The sequence below is a fragment of the Phasianus colchicus genome, chromosome Z (assembly GCF_987193195.1).
Source record: "Phasianus colchicus chromosome Z, bPhaCol1.hap1.1, whole genome shotgun sequence".
Taxonomy (NCBI): Eukaryota; Metazoa; Chordata; class Aves; order Galliformes; family Phasianidae; genus Phasianus; species Phasianus colchicus.
Window position 1 is genome coordinate 23,988,776 of NC_143476.1, and position 19,395 is coordinate 24,008,170.

The 19,395-nt window shown below is 42.9% G+C and overlaps 1 protein-coding gene across 1 annotated transcript; it reads right to left on the reverse strand.

Annotated features, from left to right (window-relative positions):
* Window positions 1-5,910: 5,910 nt before the first annotated feature.
* Window positions 5,911-15,806, reverse strand: FNTA (farnesyltransferase, CAAX box, subunit alpha). The gene is made up of 9 exons (XM_031612251.2): window positions 15,636-15,806; window positions 15,341-15,426; window positions 14,639-14,753; window positions 13,690-13,794; window positions 11,232-11,358; window positions 10,655-10,803; window positions 8,410-8,472; window positions 8,001-8,172; window positions 5,911-6,566 (listed from the first exon to the last, which is right to left on the reverse strand). Exons 1-9 carry the CDS (start codon window positions 15,770-15,772, stop codon window positions 6,438-6,440), a joined length of 1,083 nt encoding a protein of 360 aa, XP_031468111.2. The 5' UTR covers window positions 15,773-15,806; the 3' UTR covers window positions 5,911-6,437.
* Window positions 15,807-19,395: the final 3,589 nt, after the last annotated feature.

A 19,395-nucleotide genomic window follows, 5' to 3' on the forward strand; every position in this document is an offset into this window, starting at 1 on the left:
GAGAGCCCTCCACACTGGCTGTGCACCTGGAATGCAGGTTGGTAACCACAGATTATTGTTTTTGCTCAATCTCCTGTGGAGAAACTGTTGTTGTAACAAGTAGAGCAACTGACAAACTCTTGCTGCACAAAGACAGGGTGTTCTCACTGTTCTCTACTAAAACCATGAACAAAACTCACCTCCACAGGGCAGCTGTCCCTAGAGCAGGGACAGATGTATGTAAGTATTTTGGCTCTAAAAAGAGAAGGTTATCTGTCTACCATCTTCCTGTTTTATGACAGGCTTTGGTAGAAGTTGGAGGAAAGAGGATGAACATTGTCAGTACAAACACATCCCTCTTCTCCTTTTCTTCTCCACCTTCCAAAGATCCTTTATAGCAGCCCAAGCATTTGTTGAGCTGTTCCTGAGTCTGCTGAAGAGATTACTTGCATGACAGACAGGAGTGCACCAAGATCACAGTGAAGTACTTGACTAAAAACAACACAGAGAAACCCAAAACCAAAAGAAGTCTGGACACAGCAAGGTCACTTTGTCATTGCAAGCTGGTATGGCATCATTTCATAGAATCAAGGGATGGCTTGGGTTGGAAGAGACCTCAAGGATCATCAGATTCCAGCCCCTCACCTGCAGGTAGGGCTGCCAGTCACCAGATCAAGTGCTAGATCAGCTTGCCTAGGCCCCATACAATCTGTCCTAGAACACCTCCCGAGTTGGGGCATCCACAACATCTCTGGGTGGCCTGTTCTGGCACCACAGCACCCTCTCAGTAAAAACTATCCCCTGACACCCCATCTAAACTTCTCTCCTTTAGCTTAATCTCGTATTTTGTGCAAAACCCCTCACTGCAGTAGCAATTTACATAATTCAGTTTTGACAGACCAGAGGAGAAGAAAGAAGGGTGCCTGTGCTTTTTTTCACCAAAGTCCTTGTTCTTGCTTCCTGACACTGCAGAGACCTGTAACCTCACTCTCACTTTCTTCATCAGGTCCACAGCCTCATACTTGCAAGAAACAGAAGCAGATCCTCTTGACCTTCAGTTACTATTCACAAAAACAGCTAGCAATACCCAACTCTCTCTTAGGGAGGGACTAAAGAATCTTAACATAACAGGACTGGTTCTAGTGCTCTAAAACTTACCATCTTTTGATGGTGTATGAATATGGGGCTCTGGCTTGAGGCGTATCTCTGAAAAGTGTAAACTGACCACAGAACCCATGCTATTGAAGAGAACAGTTTGGTCACCTAGTTATTTTAGGACACCAGGGTCAACGGTGTCCAAATCTGGTATCAGCTGTCCACTGTCAGAGGCAGCAAGGTGATCCTCTACTTGATTGCAATTAACTAAAAATTGGTCTCCAATTAACACCACCAGTTTTTACTGAAGATAACCACCTAGACTTTGCCAGAGTACTTGTGCTTAAGCTCTCTGTTGCTGTGATGTATTGACTTACCAAGCAGCTGCTCTTCCATGCTTAATTAGCTGGTGTAAAATTAGTTGGGTTGCGTGGAGGAAGAGCTGCCCTAGTTAAAACTCTCCTGCCTGCAAGTAGCCAGCATCCATGAGCATAGAGTGAAATTCACACTGCCATCTAGCGATCGAATATCCACTTGCTGCGCTGTACACCAAAAGCGATACCCAGAAAAATGAGCAAAGATTTTAATTTCCCGAAGATAAAATCTTACGTATGCTTGTTGTTGTACTTACATGGCTTCCTGAGCAACAGTGATGGGTGACGTGTGATGGACTGCAGAGAGCCTTAGCATGAAGGAGTTTGCACAGGATAACTTACATACAAATCCAGATAACTTGAGATACCTATGTCTGGTAAAACTTCTTTCAGCTCTTCATATGCAGCATATGGACTCCTAAGAAAATGTGTGCAGCTTTTACATGCTATAGTACAATGCTTTTGTTTTATTTGTTCCTTAGTTTCCAGAATAGGTACAAGGAGGCACAGAACATGCAGAAGTGTTCCTCTCCCAACGGCATTATTTCTGCTCCAAAAATAAGCTCTTTGTTTTGTCTTGTATCTGAAGGGTGCATATTCTTAAGACAACTGATGCATTAAGATAAAAGGATACTGACAACAGAGAAGAGATGAATAGAGAATATGGCCAGGTCAGTTTTAAACTGTAATTTCTGCCAGGAACAGACCATTCCTATTTGAACATTCCAGCATTAGATAAGCTGTTGTGGAGACAAACAGATGGTTGTCTACTTTATAGATTACTACTCCCTTCTTCATAGTTTTTATTCCCTGTTCAGCTGCCTTGAATTGACTCCTATGCAGTGTGTACTCATCAAAATGTACACAGAGTACTTTGAAGTGGCAATGTTATTCATGAACAAAATTATACAGAGCAGCCCAAGACTGTCAGGGTTCTGAAAAGGACCAATTATGAAGACAAAAGTATTGCAGATGTTACCTTCAAATGCTATTTGGTACTCTTTGTTCCCTTTGCTGTATTGTACCAAAAGTCTGCCAGTACAGCCCTACAGGGAGATAAAATATTTTCACCTTGAAAATATTTAATAGAGATGATCACTTACAAGAAAGACTAAGTACTGTAGGATACGTGCCACCCTTGGACTGAAAGTGAAAAGCTGTGCTGCCACATAAACAGGATTGCCAAAACTCAGCCAAACTCTCTCTTGCCAACTTTTACAAATCCATCTATGATGAACAGAAGATAAACTAGTGAAAGTTGCTGTCACCCCAAAACCCACAGAATAACCACAAACTAAACCAGACTCTTAGGATGCAAGCTGCAAAGTCTTATCTTAGAACACCAACATTTGCAGAAGGCACCAATGTTTAGAAAAGGGCATGGGCTCAGCTGAGGAACATTTTTCATTGTATTCCACCTACCATGCCATATCTGTGAGAACATCTGAGACGTGGCCCAAGGTGATGATAATCTCTTTCAATTCACATGCACGAGGCAGAAAAACTGCAGCTGCAGTGTCAGTGCCTGTTTTGATTTGCACACAATTACACCTGAGGTTCCAGTTACATGGATTTACAAGCAAGAGTGGTACCAATACAATTTTCCATTCAGACTACTACTGTGCAGGAAGGGAATCTTACATAAGAGTCATATCACTATATACAATCAATAACACTAAGTTTTACTGATGGGCCCTTAGGACTCAGCAGTTCCACGCCTCCCCCAGTCATGGCAGTCAGTAGCAGTGCCTGTAGGTTAGCCACCTAACACCTCCCACTGCAAGGCCCTGCTTTCGTTAACTCATATTTTGTCAAGCTTCCATTTTAATGAGAAAAATTCTGGCTTGAGCACTCTTAAATCTAAAAGCTTGGTACCTGCAATTGCAAATTGATTGGGCAGCATGTCATTTTCACAGCTTTGAGAGCTCAGTATTATGGAGTGTGGCTAGCTATCACAGAACCAAAGCAACTCTTGAAAAGAATTTTGGAGCAGCCTTGCAATCTGAGTAAGAGTAAACACAAAGATTTGAAAGGAAAAATGAAAAGTTGTTAAATGTAACAACTTCACTTTTTTTTTTTTTTTTCCTCCTAACTGAGCTCTGGTCTCCATCAGGACTCTTAGCAGTTGCATAATTTGTTGGATCTCATGTTTTATTTTGCTGTTGGGATACATTTCTGGAGCGCCTATCTGATGATTTTTCCTCTGATAAAGTCAGCTCTTGGAGAAGAGGTATTTTCTTTCCAACTATTCTTACACTTGTGTAACTGGCATAAAACTCTGTTAAACTTGTCAGCAGATAATGACTCTTTACTGAATACTTCTGGCCATATTTTCCAGTATGAGAAAGCCCAAAGTTATGAAACCATAAATGTCTAAGAGACTGGTCAGAGGATCCCCCTGTACTTGACACAGAAGCATGTAAGAGACGTAAGAGACTAAAGAGATCACAGCAGACACAGTTCTTCATCCTGCTTCAGATGAACTATCTTAATTACAGAATCACAGAATCACAGAATCACTAAGGTTGGAAAAGACCTATAAGATCATCCAGTCCAACCATCCACCTGTCACCAATGGTTCTCATTAAACCATATCCCTCAACACAACATCCAAACGTTCTTTGAACACCTCCAGGGTCGGTGACTCCACCACCTCCCTGGGCAGCCCATTCCAGTGCCTGACCACCCTTTCAGAGAAGTAGTATTTCCTAATATCCAGCCTGAATCTTCCCTGGCGAAGCTTGAAACCATTCCCTCTAGTCCTATCACCAGTTACATGAGAGAAGAGGCCGACCCCCAGCTCGCTACAACCTCCCTTCAGGTAGTTATAGAGAGCAATAAGGTCTCCCCTGAGCCTCCTCTTCTCCAGACTGAACAATCCCAGCTCCCTCAGCCGCTCCTCATAAGGCCTGTGCTCCAGACCCCTCACCAGCTTTGTTGCCCTTCTTTGAACACGCTCCAGGGCCTCAATGTCTTTCTTGCAGTGAGGGGCCCAGAACTGGACACAGTACTCAAGGTGCGGCCTCACCAGAGCTGAGTACAGGGGAACAATTACTTCCCTACTCCTGCTGGTCACACTGCTTCTGATACAAGCCAGAATGCATCCAATTGAAATGGATGCTTGCCTTTGCAAAGAACCATCTGGCTTACTCCAATCAAACCATTATAAAAGATAGGGGAATGCAATAGCATCATATGCAGAGGCAAAGCCACCACCCTGTTTCTTCGCAATTAACTGTTTATTCTATGTCTTTGTGAGCTTTCTTGACTGGTAATGGCAAATACCTTACTTTGCCCTGAAGACCTTGAAAATGCTCCTGCCAGAGTAGTAATCCAGACTTACTGTAGTTTCAATTTGGAACAATTTACCTGGGTGGAAATATATATGCTTTGTTCTATGCTAGAAATTCAACTGCGGTTAGAAAATACATATAGATACAGGTATAGCAGATAACAAGTCTCCAAAAGTTTGAAGCTTATGTCCCATCTAACATTCTAAACTCCACAAGAATGCCTTCTTTACCACTGGGAAAGTAGCAAAAACATTGTAAGATATAGCTTATAAACATTAATTACATTACACATAATTAATTCTGTTCCCCGTCAATTGCTTTAAATCTGAAGAATGCATTGGATTAATACATTTCAAACTTCTGAAATAATCTCCACTCACTAACATTTAATTATAGCAACAGCTTTTAACATTTAGAATCAGGAAGACTGCTCATATTATGAAATAATTATTATTATTTTTCTTCCCTTTATAATTGTTTGCATGAAATATTTCAAATCAGACAAGCACTCTTTGCTGAGATTTAAGTTTACAACAGCTATTTACTGAAAATAGAATAGGTACAGCAGGCTTCTTGTACAGGTATTCACATCCCTCACAGTTCTGTATTGCAGGTAACACATCTTTCCTAAATATGAGGAAAATTTCTTGGCTGAATAAATGCATGGAAAAGACACAAAAAAGCCTATAGGAACAAGATTGAGGAATGTAATGCAGATGGGTCCCCAGTATATGTTTTTCTTCCCTTCCAGCTCTATGACGATGTTTAACATAACCAGTCAATTATAATTATTTCTGATAATCAGAGAAATCTGAGGTCATAAAGGCTGAAAGCAAAACAAAACTTCACATTTTCAGTGGTCTGAACAGAATTCCAAGAAAAAAAACTAAGCAAATTTTATAGGATCTTCAAAGTATTCTTCTTGATTGTGCAGATAGGAATACAAGTCTACCTTGAAAACATCAAGTACACTGAAAATTATTGGGATAAAAATACACCAGAGCAAACAAAAACGCCCCCCTCCCCAAAAAAAACAAAAAACACCAACAAAAACCCATAGATTCCCATGTACATAAAGTGGATATTCTATTTTTAATCTCAACTGGCATTGGAGAAGAACAGACCATGAACATTCAAAGATGAAAAAAGAAATCACTAAGAATTTCAGATAAATGCTTTAAGTGTTTTTATTACAAAATGACAGTTGGCATTAATTGCATACAACAGTACATGCTGCCAGTGTTGCATAGCTGCTCTCACCTAAAGAAACAGCTTCAGCACCTACTTATACTAATCTGAAGTAGGTTACTTTATATCCCCTATGTGTAGAATTAATTGCAGTCACTACTGCAGCATCTGACATGAATGTTAGAAACAAGTAGATAAAAGTAAGTGTGAGAAATTGACTTAGTGCCTTATAAATAGCAAGTATAGCTTTATGTATTTGTTGTTATGAAATAAATCCTCTTGTTGGTACATTTAAATTATTAAGCTCTATTTCATTTTTTGCCACAGAGATATCACCAGTAGTAGAGGCAACTCAAGGAACTATGCAGCACTACGCAGTCCACTTTTATTGCAGCAATACCTCTTTCACCAGGAGAATACTATGATGCATTTTACAACAGTTGATGTCCCCTACTGAGTACTCTTCTACAACAGCTTGAGAGCTTAACATTATTTCTTCCAAGTTCAGTTATTGCTGCTTGTCTGTCATCGTGTTCTGCTCAGTGTTGGAGCTGTGCTTGTTCTTAAGGGACCTCCCAATGTATTTCCAGTATTCCTTTCGGATAGTGTCTTTTTCTTTAGCCAGGATTTCACAAAGCTAAGAAAGAAAATTGAGACATTGTGGGGTTACACTAAAAACTGAAGCAATCTCTAATTATCTTTATAAAATATAATGTCAGTCCAGGTCAGCCAGTCTTATAAATAATTTTTGGCAACACAGTTTTTTTTGTTTGTTTATTTTTGGTTTTTAACAAATTTGTAGCAAGTGTCCAATGACTGCAGATGGATGCCAAATCCAAGTGGCATGCAACCAGCTTGACAGTGCCCCAAAATCTCTAGTCCTATTTTAGCTACAGCTGCTTCCTCTGAGATTCCTTTCCACAGCTACTGCTTGTATCTGCTCCAGACTATCCAGCCTACAGCATAATTCAGGGAATTTTTAATTCCCTGACAAACTTGGTTGACAGGAGATATTTTGTTCATAGTTATTAACTCAGCAGACTGCCTTGTAAAGATTCTCACAGTAAGTCAGTATCCCTCTCACACAACTTGTTAGAGGTGATCCTATACTGGTTCAGGTTCTGATTTTTATTTTCATTTGAGGGGTAATGGAGCATGTCAACCCTTCTCAAAGGACATGACATACAAAATCTATACAGTAGGAGCACAGCCCACAAATGTTCTTGCCAATTCTCTCATAATACAAATGATGTTGTCACTTAGTGAATCAGACTGCAGAAATAGCAGCTTCAAAACCTAAATATATGCAAAACCCAAACTCAGTGAAATGTTATTAAATGGGAGGTAAACTACCCTTATTTAGACTGGTCCTGGAATACAGCAAAAAGATCTCTTCTTCTCCTCTTCTCTTTTGCTGAGAAAGAACAATGCTGGAACACAGAGACTACAGGCAAGAACTGTAACTACAGCTCTAATCACAGTGAGTTTCTGCACACCTCACAGTGAAAAAAATGTTCTTACAAAAATTGCACTGCAAACCACTGCAAGGATATCTCCAAAAACATAGAACATGGAGATAAAAACACTGCTAGGAGTCACTTATTCTCAGCAGGAAGTGATGCCCAACTCTCCTTAGTGATGCTCCCACTGTCTGCTGGCCTTTAAACTAATTCCATAAGCTTTTTAAGAAATAACTAGGTACAAGAGGAGCTTGAGTATCCACTCAGATATAAGTACTCTGAGAACAAGTTTCCCTAACTTACAAAGAAAAATATGTCTAGCATTGGAAGCTTTGCTTATTCAAACTTATTCTGAAGGTGATATTAGAAATCTTCCTTTATTACCTGGTGAAGAAAAATTACAGTGATTTGGTAACTGGCAAGTTACTATTTATAGGTAATTAAACAAGACTTTTCTGATTACTTGGTTTTGATGTCCACCTCCTCATAGAGATGCTGTGCTTAACAAGTGATCCATTCCATTTACAAAATCCAATCCCATTTGGTCTGAATATAAACATGAGAACAATAGATGGCATCCCTGAAAGCAAAACCAAATCCTCCTAATGTACCTCTAACGCCTTATTCAATGTTTCTTCCTTGTTTTCACACTGGTTTTCAAGCATATCTTCATAAATGTCCACAAGAAAGGCAATCAGATAAGGTGAACTGTGGCTGGGCTGTAAACTCAACAGTTGCTCTAGCAGATTTGGATACTTAGAAAGACCACGATCCTGTAGAATCCTGAAATATAAGTAAATAGTCTTAAAATGCAACACTGGGAAAATTGATGAGAATTGGTTTGGTTATTACTCCTTTATTTGATGATCAGTATGTGTGCAAACACGAGCAAGGCAGTAAGCAGGAAGTATAATTATAGTGCAGCAATAGCATAGGTTCATGTTGTAGCACAAATAAAATTATGCTCAACCAAACAGAAATTAGATTGAAAGCATGCTTGCTCCCCAATGGATAACTCACCCTTTTAAATAGTTCCAAGCACTCTCATTATGTGGTACAGCTGTGATCATTTCAAGAGTGTATCTGTGAGAAAAAAATAACAGCTCATGAAAGTAGGCACTAACAACTCTGTTAGAAATTACCTGAATATGTCCAGATACTCTTAAGTATATCCCTTTAGTCTGTATTTCAGAATCTTGTTGTAGATTACCACAGCTGGTTCCCTGATCAGAAATGTCTGGCAACATAATCACCACAGGTCTCAAATAGGCAGATATTATAAGAACTGTTTTAAATTCTGAAGTGTATGCAGAGAGATGAGATTCATACAACGGTGAAATAGCTCTCATAATTCTTAGTGTTAATCCTAAGAAAAGTACTATCTACCACTGTGGTACAAGAAATGCTCAGCAAGTCTGAATTTAACTGACAAGAGGCTGAAAAGAACTGGGTAATAGAAACCAAGGGAGAGATATATTATTATCGCTGGACATGGTATTTGTTGAACATCTGTTATAAGGCTACCTCTAAACATACCCCACAGAAAGGCACAGCCTAAGATCTCAGCTCATGGCCTTCTGCTGCAGTTCTGTTGAAGAAGCTGTTAGGTAACTCCACTAAAGCAAAGCAAGAACAAGCAGCTGCCACACAGTTGCAAAGTCACGTTGCATCTTCACAAAATAGCTTTGACCTATTGCCCTTCCCAAAGCATCTCTAAACATTTAGTTAATTTGCAGAGACAGCAGATACGGATACACAGTTTTATGTGCAGCACTACCAAAAAGGTACACTGGAGCCTTTCCCATCCTTCCGCAGTCAGCATCACAAGTACTGAGAGCATCCTAACACATGAAGCATCCCAACCACTTTCTATAACACCTGTAAAGTCTTTAATCGACAGGCTGGTTCTTCAGATGATCTCCCACTACGATTGTCTTGAATACAGAACCACTTTATTGTACTGTGTTTTATATCCACTAATACACAGACCAAAGGAAGCAGATCCAACTTCTTTACAGAAAAAGCTAGAAGCATCCAATCCTCAATTGTAGAAATTACTCCTATTCATTAATATACAAGAACATTACAAACTGGATATGAACTTCAACTTGCATCAGTATGTAAGACAACCACATACTGAAGAAGTTTGGTGGATGGGATCAACTATGAAGAGTATACCACCAGACCTATTCAAAGCCTCAGTCTTTCCTCTAAAGAATAATTCCCAAAAACTTCAGGACTTTTTTCATTGCTTCTTCACTTTAGACCACATGTTCTCATAACCATCAACCCTGATTAGAAGCCCAAGATGTGAGAAACATAAAAGGAGGCTTCCCCTACCACCACATGCAATAGAAATGTTTAGGAGCTCTCTTTCTTTCACTTACAAATGTACTGATATATTTAATACAAATTTAATACAAATGCATTACATTCCTCATAAAAGGCAGTTTTTCTCCCTGGAGTTCATATCCAAGTTATCTTTAAATCACAGAGACTACTGAAACAACAGTTCAGTACAACACCAAAGAGTGCCTCTCCTGCCAAGCTTCCTAGTTCAGTGTCCTGCCTGGGATCCAACGGACAGCACAAGAAATGCCAACGTCAACGATTTTCTGCAGGCTGACCCACTCCAGCTAGCTAGTTATAAAAAAGCCCAACGATTTGCCTCCACAAAAAAGGGCAAGATAGGAAGAGAACTCCATCAGAACAGCTTCTTGAGGCTAAGGATCTCACACAGAAACACGGAATGCTTTGGAGTGAGAGGAACCTTAAAGATAACCAATATCCAACCACCTTGCTGTGGGCAGGGCTGCTACCCAGCAGATCAGACTGTCCAGAGCCCAGTCCAGCCTGGTCTTGAATACCTTCAGGAATGGGACATCCACAGCTTCTGTGGGCAGCCTGTGCCAGGGCCTCACTGCCCTTCGACTAAAAAATTTCTGCCTCACATCTAACCTGAATCTTCTCTCTTTGAGTTTAGAACTGTTCCCCTTCATCCTATCACTGTCAGACCACACAAAAAGTTGGTCTCCATTCCGTTGAGAAACACCCCTCAGATACTAGAAGGCTGCAACAAGGTCTCCTTGGAGCCTTGTCTTGTCCAGACTGCTTTAGTACTCCTTAACAAGTCACTGGTATTGCAGACATCTAGATACATTCTGAATGGAACTACAAAGCCCACAGTGGTTGAGGCCTGTCATAGTACTTCTTTGCTTGCATATAAGTGAGATGGCTTAATATGGGAATGAACAACTTTACTAACTGGACTTCTCTGTCTAGAACTGCTGGATCATCATAGCCGGTGGTGTTGAAAATTACAAAATATCTTTGGTTCCAAACAGAGTTGTTTCTCACATCTTCCCTTAGAAGCTGGTCTACATATTCCAGTTCATTGTCCCACAACTTGAACTCCTAAAGAAACAGAAGGAGGGAGAAAATCAATCAAAAGTTATTGTTTTTAGAACACATTCTTCTTAAACATAAACGCTCCATTAAATACAGAGACATTTACAAAAAAAATCAACACAAACTTCAAAGGAAAATAACAAAGAGTGTACTGTGAACATGCTATGTTATTCAGTTACACTCAAGGGCATGAGTTAATCATTAAATTCACACACAGAAAAAGGAAGCAAACAGTAGTAGATCTCCTTCAGCTTGGTTTTTAAAAGGCTAGTTTATATCTAAATTCTATCACTCAGTACAATGCAACTATTTTCTCTTTCCCCGCAGCTTTAAAAACAATATGCCAAGTGCCACACATGACGCATTTAAGATGTCAAACTCTATAACCTGAGTATAGGTTATGTAAAGCAGAATCAGTTCTAGGTGCACTATACCTGAATAACCCACTGTCTGTGTTGCCAAGCATGGTAATTTTTGGCATCCTGGTTAAGAATGTCAGCTATGAATTCAAGCTCTTGGGATGGATCCTGCAGCCACTCCACCAACACTCGTCTGTGATGCCTGATGATGAGAAGAGAAAGTTGTTAGTAGGGTAGTCAAGAACTTGTGTGAGAGTGTATTAAAGCAGCATTTAACATTTGCTACTACTACAAAGTATCTGTACAAAAAGAAGTGCTATGTAAAAGAGATGTGTGAACAAACGTCACTTGTCTCCAAGAAATACATGGTGCAAACTTACACAGTAACAAATTTTCTACGACAAATCCTGTAAGTATGAATTGGTCAACGCACAAAGCTGTGTTTACCTGCAGTAACACATCCCCACTTCAACACTAATGTCCAAGTCTTCATCTAAATAAATAAATAGTTCTTTTCTTGTCCTACATACATTTCTCTACTAATAACAATGTGGTGCCATGGCTCCCGTGACTGGAGTGTTACAATGGAAGGATATAGGCTCTTTAGGAAAGACAAGCTGAGAAGATGAGGAGTGGTGGGCGCTCTCTGCCAATGACCAGCAGAAGTGCATGGAGCTCTGCCTGGGAACAGCTCAGAATTCACGGATTGGGATGAAAGTGAGGACAGGGCTGTGAGGCAAAGGTGACACGGGGGTCTGCTACAGACTTCCTTACCAGGAAGAAGAAGAAAACAAGGCCTGCACAGACCGATTGTAGAAGCCTCATGTTCACAAGCTTTTGATCTCACTGGGGGAGTACAGTCAGCCCAATATTTTTTGGATGGACAACAATGTAGTGAAGAAGTTGAGGACGTTCCTAGAAAGAACTGATTATAACTTCTTCCTCCAAGTCACAGGGGGACCAGTGAGGAGAGGAGCTGTGCTGGACCTCATTCTCACCACCAATGAGGGGCTTGCTGGGAACATGAAGGTCAAAGGCATCCTTGGCTGCAGGGACCACATAACAGTGGAGTTGAAGATCCTGGGGGTATTCAAGAGTCACCTCATCCAGGCTCAGCCAACAAAGAAGTAGGGCAAAAAGGCCAAGAAGCCTGCACAGATCAGCAAGGAACTCCACTCCAAATTCAAATGCAAGAACAATACCTTGCATTTGAAGGGTGGAAGCAAGAACTGAAACTAGCCAGAGATGTCAGGGGCAACAACTGCTTCTGCAAGTATGTCAGCACCAGAAGGAAGACTAAAGAAAATGCAGGCCCTCTGCTGACAGAAATGTGAGACGTGGTTATACGGGTAAGTGAAAAGGCTGAGGTACTTCATCTGCCTTCTTTGCTTTAGTCTTTACCAGCAAGACTGACCCTCGGGAACCCTCAGTCCCAGAGGCCAGTCTGAAGGGCCGCAGCGAGGAAGAGGATCAGATAAGGGAACACTTGAGAAAACTGGACCGTGGGCTCTGATGGGATGTAACTACGAGTGCTGAGGGAGCTGGCAGATGTGACTGCAAGGCAATGTTAGATAACATTTGCTCACTGCAGCACCTGGAAGAGGTGTCCAAAGACTAGAGGAAAGCAAATGTCATTCCCATCTTCAGGAATTCCCTGGGGAACTACACATTGTTCAGCCTCAGCTTGGTGCCTAGAAAGGTGGTGCAGTAACTAATCTGGAAACCATTTCCCAACACAAGGAGGACAAGAAAATCATTCCTACACAAAAACAATCACGGGACTGGAGCACCTCTCTAGGAGGAGAGGCTGAGACATAAGACTCCCTAGCCCACAGAAGAAAAGACTAGATGGGAATCTCAGCAATGCCTATAAATATCTGAAGGGACTATGCAAAGGAAGCAGAGACATAGTCTTTTCAGAGCGGGCCAATGCCAGGGCAAGAGGCAGTGGGCACAAAGAGGAACACCAGGAAGCATTTCAGTGTTATGCAGGTGACTAATTACTGGTAAACCAGCCCAGAGAGGTTGTGAATTCTCCTCCTTGGAAATATTCCAAAGTTGCTTGGACAGAGGGCAGCCTGCTCTGGGTATCCCTGCCTGAACAGGGCTTGGAGCAAACGGAACCAGGGGTCATCTCAAACATTCTGTGAGTTTATAACTGCTGTTTGCTCAATTCCCATTCACTTCGGGATAAATTCCAAGATCCAATATAAAAATAAAAAATACTTTTCATTCATCCTTTTCTTTGTGTTTTCATCAGTCATTGTTGTTTTTCTGTCGCATTTATTTTGACAGTTTAAAAACTGAAATGAAAACAAGATCTTTTATCACCATCAAGTTTACAACAAATTGCTACAGAGCACATTGGCAGTGACAGTGATACAACTCAATCTAACTTCTCTGCTGCCATCACTGCATGTATGCAGGAATCAGCTTAACAAATTTTAGGATCAATGAACATAACTTCTAGACAACTGAAAAAACCCAAACTACTTCACAAGCTCTACAAACTGAAAAAAAAATGTAGTTTTACCAGACTTGGTAGTTCTTTGGTTGGTCTTCAATTATTGCTGTAATATATTTAAGCTCCTCATAGAGATCCTTTCCCAAGGACTGTAGGAGGACCCTCCGGAAGTGCCTATACAAAAGTCAAGCATTCAAACATTGCAACAGACATTGCTATGATTCATAAAGGAGCCTTTCTTCGCAGCTGTTCTAATAGCTACAGAATTAAAAAGAATGCAAGGAACTAAACAGCATATATACAGTTCTGTCAAAGGCCACTCAGGCAGTGAACAGTGCACAGCTGGTACGTGACTGGTTATGACATGTTATCTAAAATCACAGCGGTGATAAGTCTCAAGTCAATCTCTGTCTACCCACACTAGTTTCAACACTGCAGAAACTACATGGTTGTGCACTTAAAATAACGTAAGCTTTCCATTTTTATGTTAGTGGAACAAAAACATAACAAGAGTATTTGCTGGCATTCATGATTTAAAAGGCCTTACTCTGACTATCAGAAACTCACTGCTTATTCATTATCTACTCGGAAACAGAACAGACCTTTCAAAATACAGTATTTCTAAGTATGCTACTATCTAGCAGTCAGATAGTAACTACTGTGTTTTTACAAGTCTTGAAGTCACCCGAAGACAGCTTCCCCATTTTGCCAAAGGAATACCACAGCTTAAAATTTGATAACTTACAAGATAAAGTTCTTCTTGTAGCTAGTTTTGATTTTGTTTGATAACATCCTCAAAACAAACTGAATGAAAACAACTAAATTGAAACCAGACAAGGAATATACTGACCATGGGCTACCTTAGAAGCTCAGTAAGAATCTACCATATTCCCCTGTGCAAACTCAACTAGTCATGCCCTGATTATACTACCAAAGCTGTTAAGAGTCAAAAGGGGCTGGCAATTACCAGACAGCAAAAATAATCTAGGGTAAAAAAAAAATCTAGGTAATCACTTACCAAACTGTATAGTTTGCAGCATTTAATTCGATGGCATCTGCTGTTAGCTTAAAAGCTCTTTCACTTCTTTCATCCTTCTGTAGAACAGCCCGGAAGTAATCATAGACATCTCGAACTAAAAAGATAACAGTATCTTATCCAAGGCTATGAGAAACTGGCTGTTAAGGGGTAAGGTTAATAACCCTCTCAAGTTACTTCCTGTTTTGGGTACTTGAAATATTCCTCCATTACACCAAAGCTACAAATGCCAGTACTGTTTAACATGGCTAATGACATTAGTACACTGAAAAGCCACATAAATATCTTGATACACCATCTCAGTAATTCCTAAAACAACCAGAAAGGTATCTTGATACTCAGTCATACTGTTTTTTCAGATGTGATAGTTTCATATATGCCTCTTAAACTAGAAATGCCTCACTATGACAACAATGCTATCTGCAATTCTCCTTTACGTGTATGAATTTAAAATCAAACCTGGGCTACTAACATCTGATGTAAGTATTCAACATCAGAAACGTGTGGTGAAAACATCACATGCAGCTGCTGTAACACAAAAAATACTTATTATTTTCTCTCTACCAGGACAAGTACACCAGTAAATACATTATCTAAAGCATGAAGATTCACTTTAACAGTACTAAGGGAAGACATAAACGTAATCAATTAAAATCTTCCCCGAAGGAACGGTTTAAAACTTACATTTTTCACTATAGATGATCTGAACCACAGGATTTGGACCGTCATTTTGAGGAACGGGTTCAATGTCTGCCCATTCTTTCCTGTCCCTGTAAGCACACACACACACATATTTTTAAACTTTCAATGCTTTTAAAGCGCCAGTCTGACCGTGAAACACACGGATCTGTGCGCAGAGCTCTCCTTCCTCCTCCTCGTCCTCCCCATCAGCATACCTCCCCCACCCCCGCGCCTCCTCACGCCCGTACCGAGGAAGACATGGCCCAACCGCTCGGACGCTGCGCTGCCGCGGCCGTACCTGTACAGCACGTAACCTCCATCCTCCTCTTCCTCCTCCAGCAGCTGCCCAAAGCCGCTCTCCGGCTCCACGTCAGCACCACCCTCCGCTTGCAGCTCTGCCGACGCCATTCCCTCCGACGCCATCGCGCCGTGCATCCGCCGCTTCCGGGGCCTGGCGGAAGTGGGGAGAGAGCAGAGGGCAGAGCGGCGACGGCAACAGAAGAGCGCCGCCTGGCGCTGCGGGGTGGTAGGGCCGCCTATGCTCGGGTAGCTGCGCGCGGTAAACTGAATAAGAAGATAGGAAAGGCGGGGGAGGCAGCACTTGTGCCCGAAGCAGGACGCCCTGATCCCTTTCTGCTGCTGCTCCCCAACCCCTCGTCCCCCGACTGTACACAGAGCCAGGGCTGCCCCATCCCAGCTGCACAGCCAGCACTTGCTCTTCTTCATGCAGATGGTGACCACCCTCGAATTTGTCCCGATCTTGCTGTAAGGCCTTTCTCCCCTCCAGGGAGTCAACGCTCCTCCCACTTTAGCGTCATCCACAAATTTACTTCACATAACTTCCAGATCTTTATTGAAATCAACAGTGAAAACACAGAAGAGAACGGGCCCTAAAATGGAACCCTGTAAACCTCACAGGCCACAGCCTGCCTTTGCCCAACACAGCCATGTTTTGCTTGTCACAAGACACTCTTATGGTCACAACACCGTGGCCATGTGATGTTACAACCACCTCCCTGCCAACCGCAACAGATACGGGGATCCTGAGAACAGAACCCCGGTTGCTGACCGACTCATGTCGTGGAAGCACCTACCTGTGAGCGGGAGCTACAGAGAGAGCCTTCTCTCCCATTGTGGAAGCATTTGTGGAGGAGGATGGATCCTCCTCCACCAAAGAAGCCTCGGCTTCTAGAGAGCGGCAGCGAGCTGGAGCCAATGGATGTAGATCCTCCAGAGAGCGATCCTGAGCCTATGGAGGTGGATCCACCTTCATCAGGCCCGGGCAAGCAATATATCATCATGCTTGCTGGAGACATCACTTCATCCATCGGCAGCGCAGCAGGGGCTCTTGGTTTCCATCTCGGCGTTGAAGAGTCGCTATCCTCCCTGGGCCAGCTACTGCTCTCTGTGTCTGTAACCCCTTCTTCCCTGTTCCCCATCTTCATCCTTCCCCAAGACCTCTCACCTCTTCCTTCCCAAGCTGTGAGGAAAAAGGAAGGACTGGGACTGCTGTCCTCTATGCTTCTGCACCATGACAGGGGGGGGAATCCAGCGGGCAGCCCTGAGCTCTCTGCAACTTCTAGGCAGCACCAGACAAGGTAGAGAGGCAGCTTTCCATTAGAGAAGCGGAAGGCTTTGGTTTGGATGGGAAGAAGGGATGGCGTTCAGCACGAAGCTCCTTCCAGGTGCTCCCTTTTGTTTCAAAACCAGACAATAAACTATTGAAAAGAACAGTGCAGAATAGTAATAATAATAAAAACCTGAAGTTCTTTTCTAAAGCAAAATCAGTAAATGCCTTTCTGTTTCTGGTGCTTTAGAGTCTGCCCTGGGCCTCCTGGGTCCCCTCCACTCTCCTCAGGGGGAACAACACGTGGGAAAAGTACACTGAGGCTCCTGAAAATACTGCAACAGCCACTGGGGTGGAAGGTGACAGATCTGCAGAGAGCAGGCCTGCAGCATTACTGATGCTGAGGCACAGAGGTGCTCCCTTATTAGCAGTTCTTCCCCCAAGATTGAAATGCACACAAGGTGTTGTCCCCTTCCAACCACTTTTGAGCTGAACTTCCCAACAGTGTCTTGTAAGCAGCAGGTGAAGTGCAGGGTCTGCAGCTGGGTTACCAGCTGGGGGATGTAAGGACAGAGCACAGCCCTGCCAGAAAGGAGCTGGGGGTAGTGGGGGATGGCAGCCAGACGAGCGCCAGCAACGTGCCCTTGCAGCCCAGAAATCCAACCATATCCTGGGCTGCATCTAAAGCAGTGTGGCCAGCAGGGCAAGGGAGGTGATCCTGCCCCTCTGCTCTGTGCTGGTGAGGCCTCACCTGGAGTACTGCATCCAGAAGTGAAGTCTTCGGCCCGGGAGGGACATGGACCTGTTGGAGTGCATCCAGAGGAGGACTGCAGAAACAGTCCAAGGATGGAACACCTCCCCTCTGAGGACTGGCTGAGGAGAGAAGGTTCCAAGGGAGAACTGAGAGTGGCCTTTGAGTATCTCAAGGGTGGCTATAGGAAAGGCTCTGCTCTCTCTATGGACAAAGCACACTTCAGTCACCAATGTTAGGGATTCTTGTTTACTAGCTCTGCTTTCTGAGCAACCATTTGTTTTTCGTCCGAGCTTTCTCCAGAACGAGCACAGGACAACATGCCCATGCCCCTGCCCCTGCCATGGCTTACGCTGGCGCTGCCTTCTCTGTTTAATGTAGGTTACAAGAGAAATCTTGCAAGAGGTGCTTGCTGCCTCGAGGCGGCGTATCAGGACAAGAACGAAAAGTGAGTTTCTCAGCTGCCAGCTGGGGGATGAAACTGATGAGAGATTTTGCTGACTCAGGTGCTGGGCTGGCAGCATGTGATGGCCACCTCGCTGCTTGTGGACCATCTTCTGTCCTTTCAGTCTGAGTTGTGGACAGCTGGGGTTTGTGCACCGTTTCTAAGGTAGGATGAGCGTTAAATGAGGAAAACAAGTCTCCTTCCTGGAGACTGAAATGGATTACAGAGAAGCTGTGCTTTAATGAGAGCAATTTAGGAGTATGCAAGATGAAGGAGTGTGAAAGCCTTCAGGATAACTGTGTTTTAAAATGATGGACCAGATCAAGTCATTCTGGGATCAAATCAAACCCTTCTGTAAACTGTAACAGGTTTCTGATCCAGTCCCAGCTGCTTAGTTTAGTTTATGGACTCCTCATGGCATTGCAGTGACCTTTGGTAGTTTTTGTCTTAGGAGGAGCCTGGTAGCCCAGAGAGAAGTCAGAGCTGCGTGCTGCAGTGCATGCAAGAAATGGGCCCTGCTCCAAAGTGCTGCTGTCAAGCTCAGTGATGGGATAAGGGTGGGAAGGGAAAAGGGGCAAGATCTGCACGGCCAGTGTCACTTGTGCAGCTGGGTGGACTGCTGTTTGTCAGCTGGGTACCTCGTCAACCTTTCTGGAATATGACAGGCACAACTTCTCCATCACATAAGGAGATGTGTTGTGTGCTCAGTATTAGCATAAGTAAGTTACATTCCGCATGCATTTCAACTGTGCCAGGCTTTCCCTCTGCCTCCTCTAGGATCTTTCCACCCTCTGCTCTCTTGGTAATCTCCCTGCTGCAGCTCCTTGGCCCTTTATGCCTAGGCTGTGCTACCTCTCCTTGCCCAGAAGTCATTAGACTCTGTGATCTTTCTCCTGGGGAAAAGGAGAAGTGAATCATAGAAGAATGGAATGGCTTGGGTTGACAGTGTCCTTAAAGCCCATCCAGTCCCAACCCCCTGCCATGAGCAGCGCTGCCACCCACCAGATGAGGCTGTGCTTCATCCAACCTGAGCACCTCTGAGAATGGGGAACCCACAACTTCTCTATGCAGCCCATGCCAGCAATGCCTCACCTCCCTCTGAGTAAAAAATTTTTCCTGATGCCTAACAAATCTCCCCTCATTTAGTTTAAAGCCATTCTTTCTTGTCCTATCACTATCAGACCATGTTTCTCTCCTTCCAGCTTATAAGCTTTCTGTAGGAACTGACTGGCCTCAGTGAGGTCTCCCCACAGCCTTCTCTTCTCCAGGCTGAACCAGGCCTGCTCCATCAGCCA

Coding starts and splice junctions, on each gene's coding strand:
- FNTA (XM_031612251.2), bottom strand. CDS start 15,772: ATGCACGGCGCGATGGCGTCGGAGGGAATGGCGTCGGCAGAGCTGCAA. Junction 13,795..14,638: donor GCTGCAAACTATACAGTTTG/GTAAGTGATTAC, acceptor ACTTTTGTATAG/GCACTTCCGGAGGGTCCTCC. Junction 8,173..8,409: donor GCTTGGAACTATTTAAAAGG/GTGAGTTATCCA, acceptor CTTATATTTCAG/GATTCTACAGGATCGTGGTC.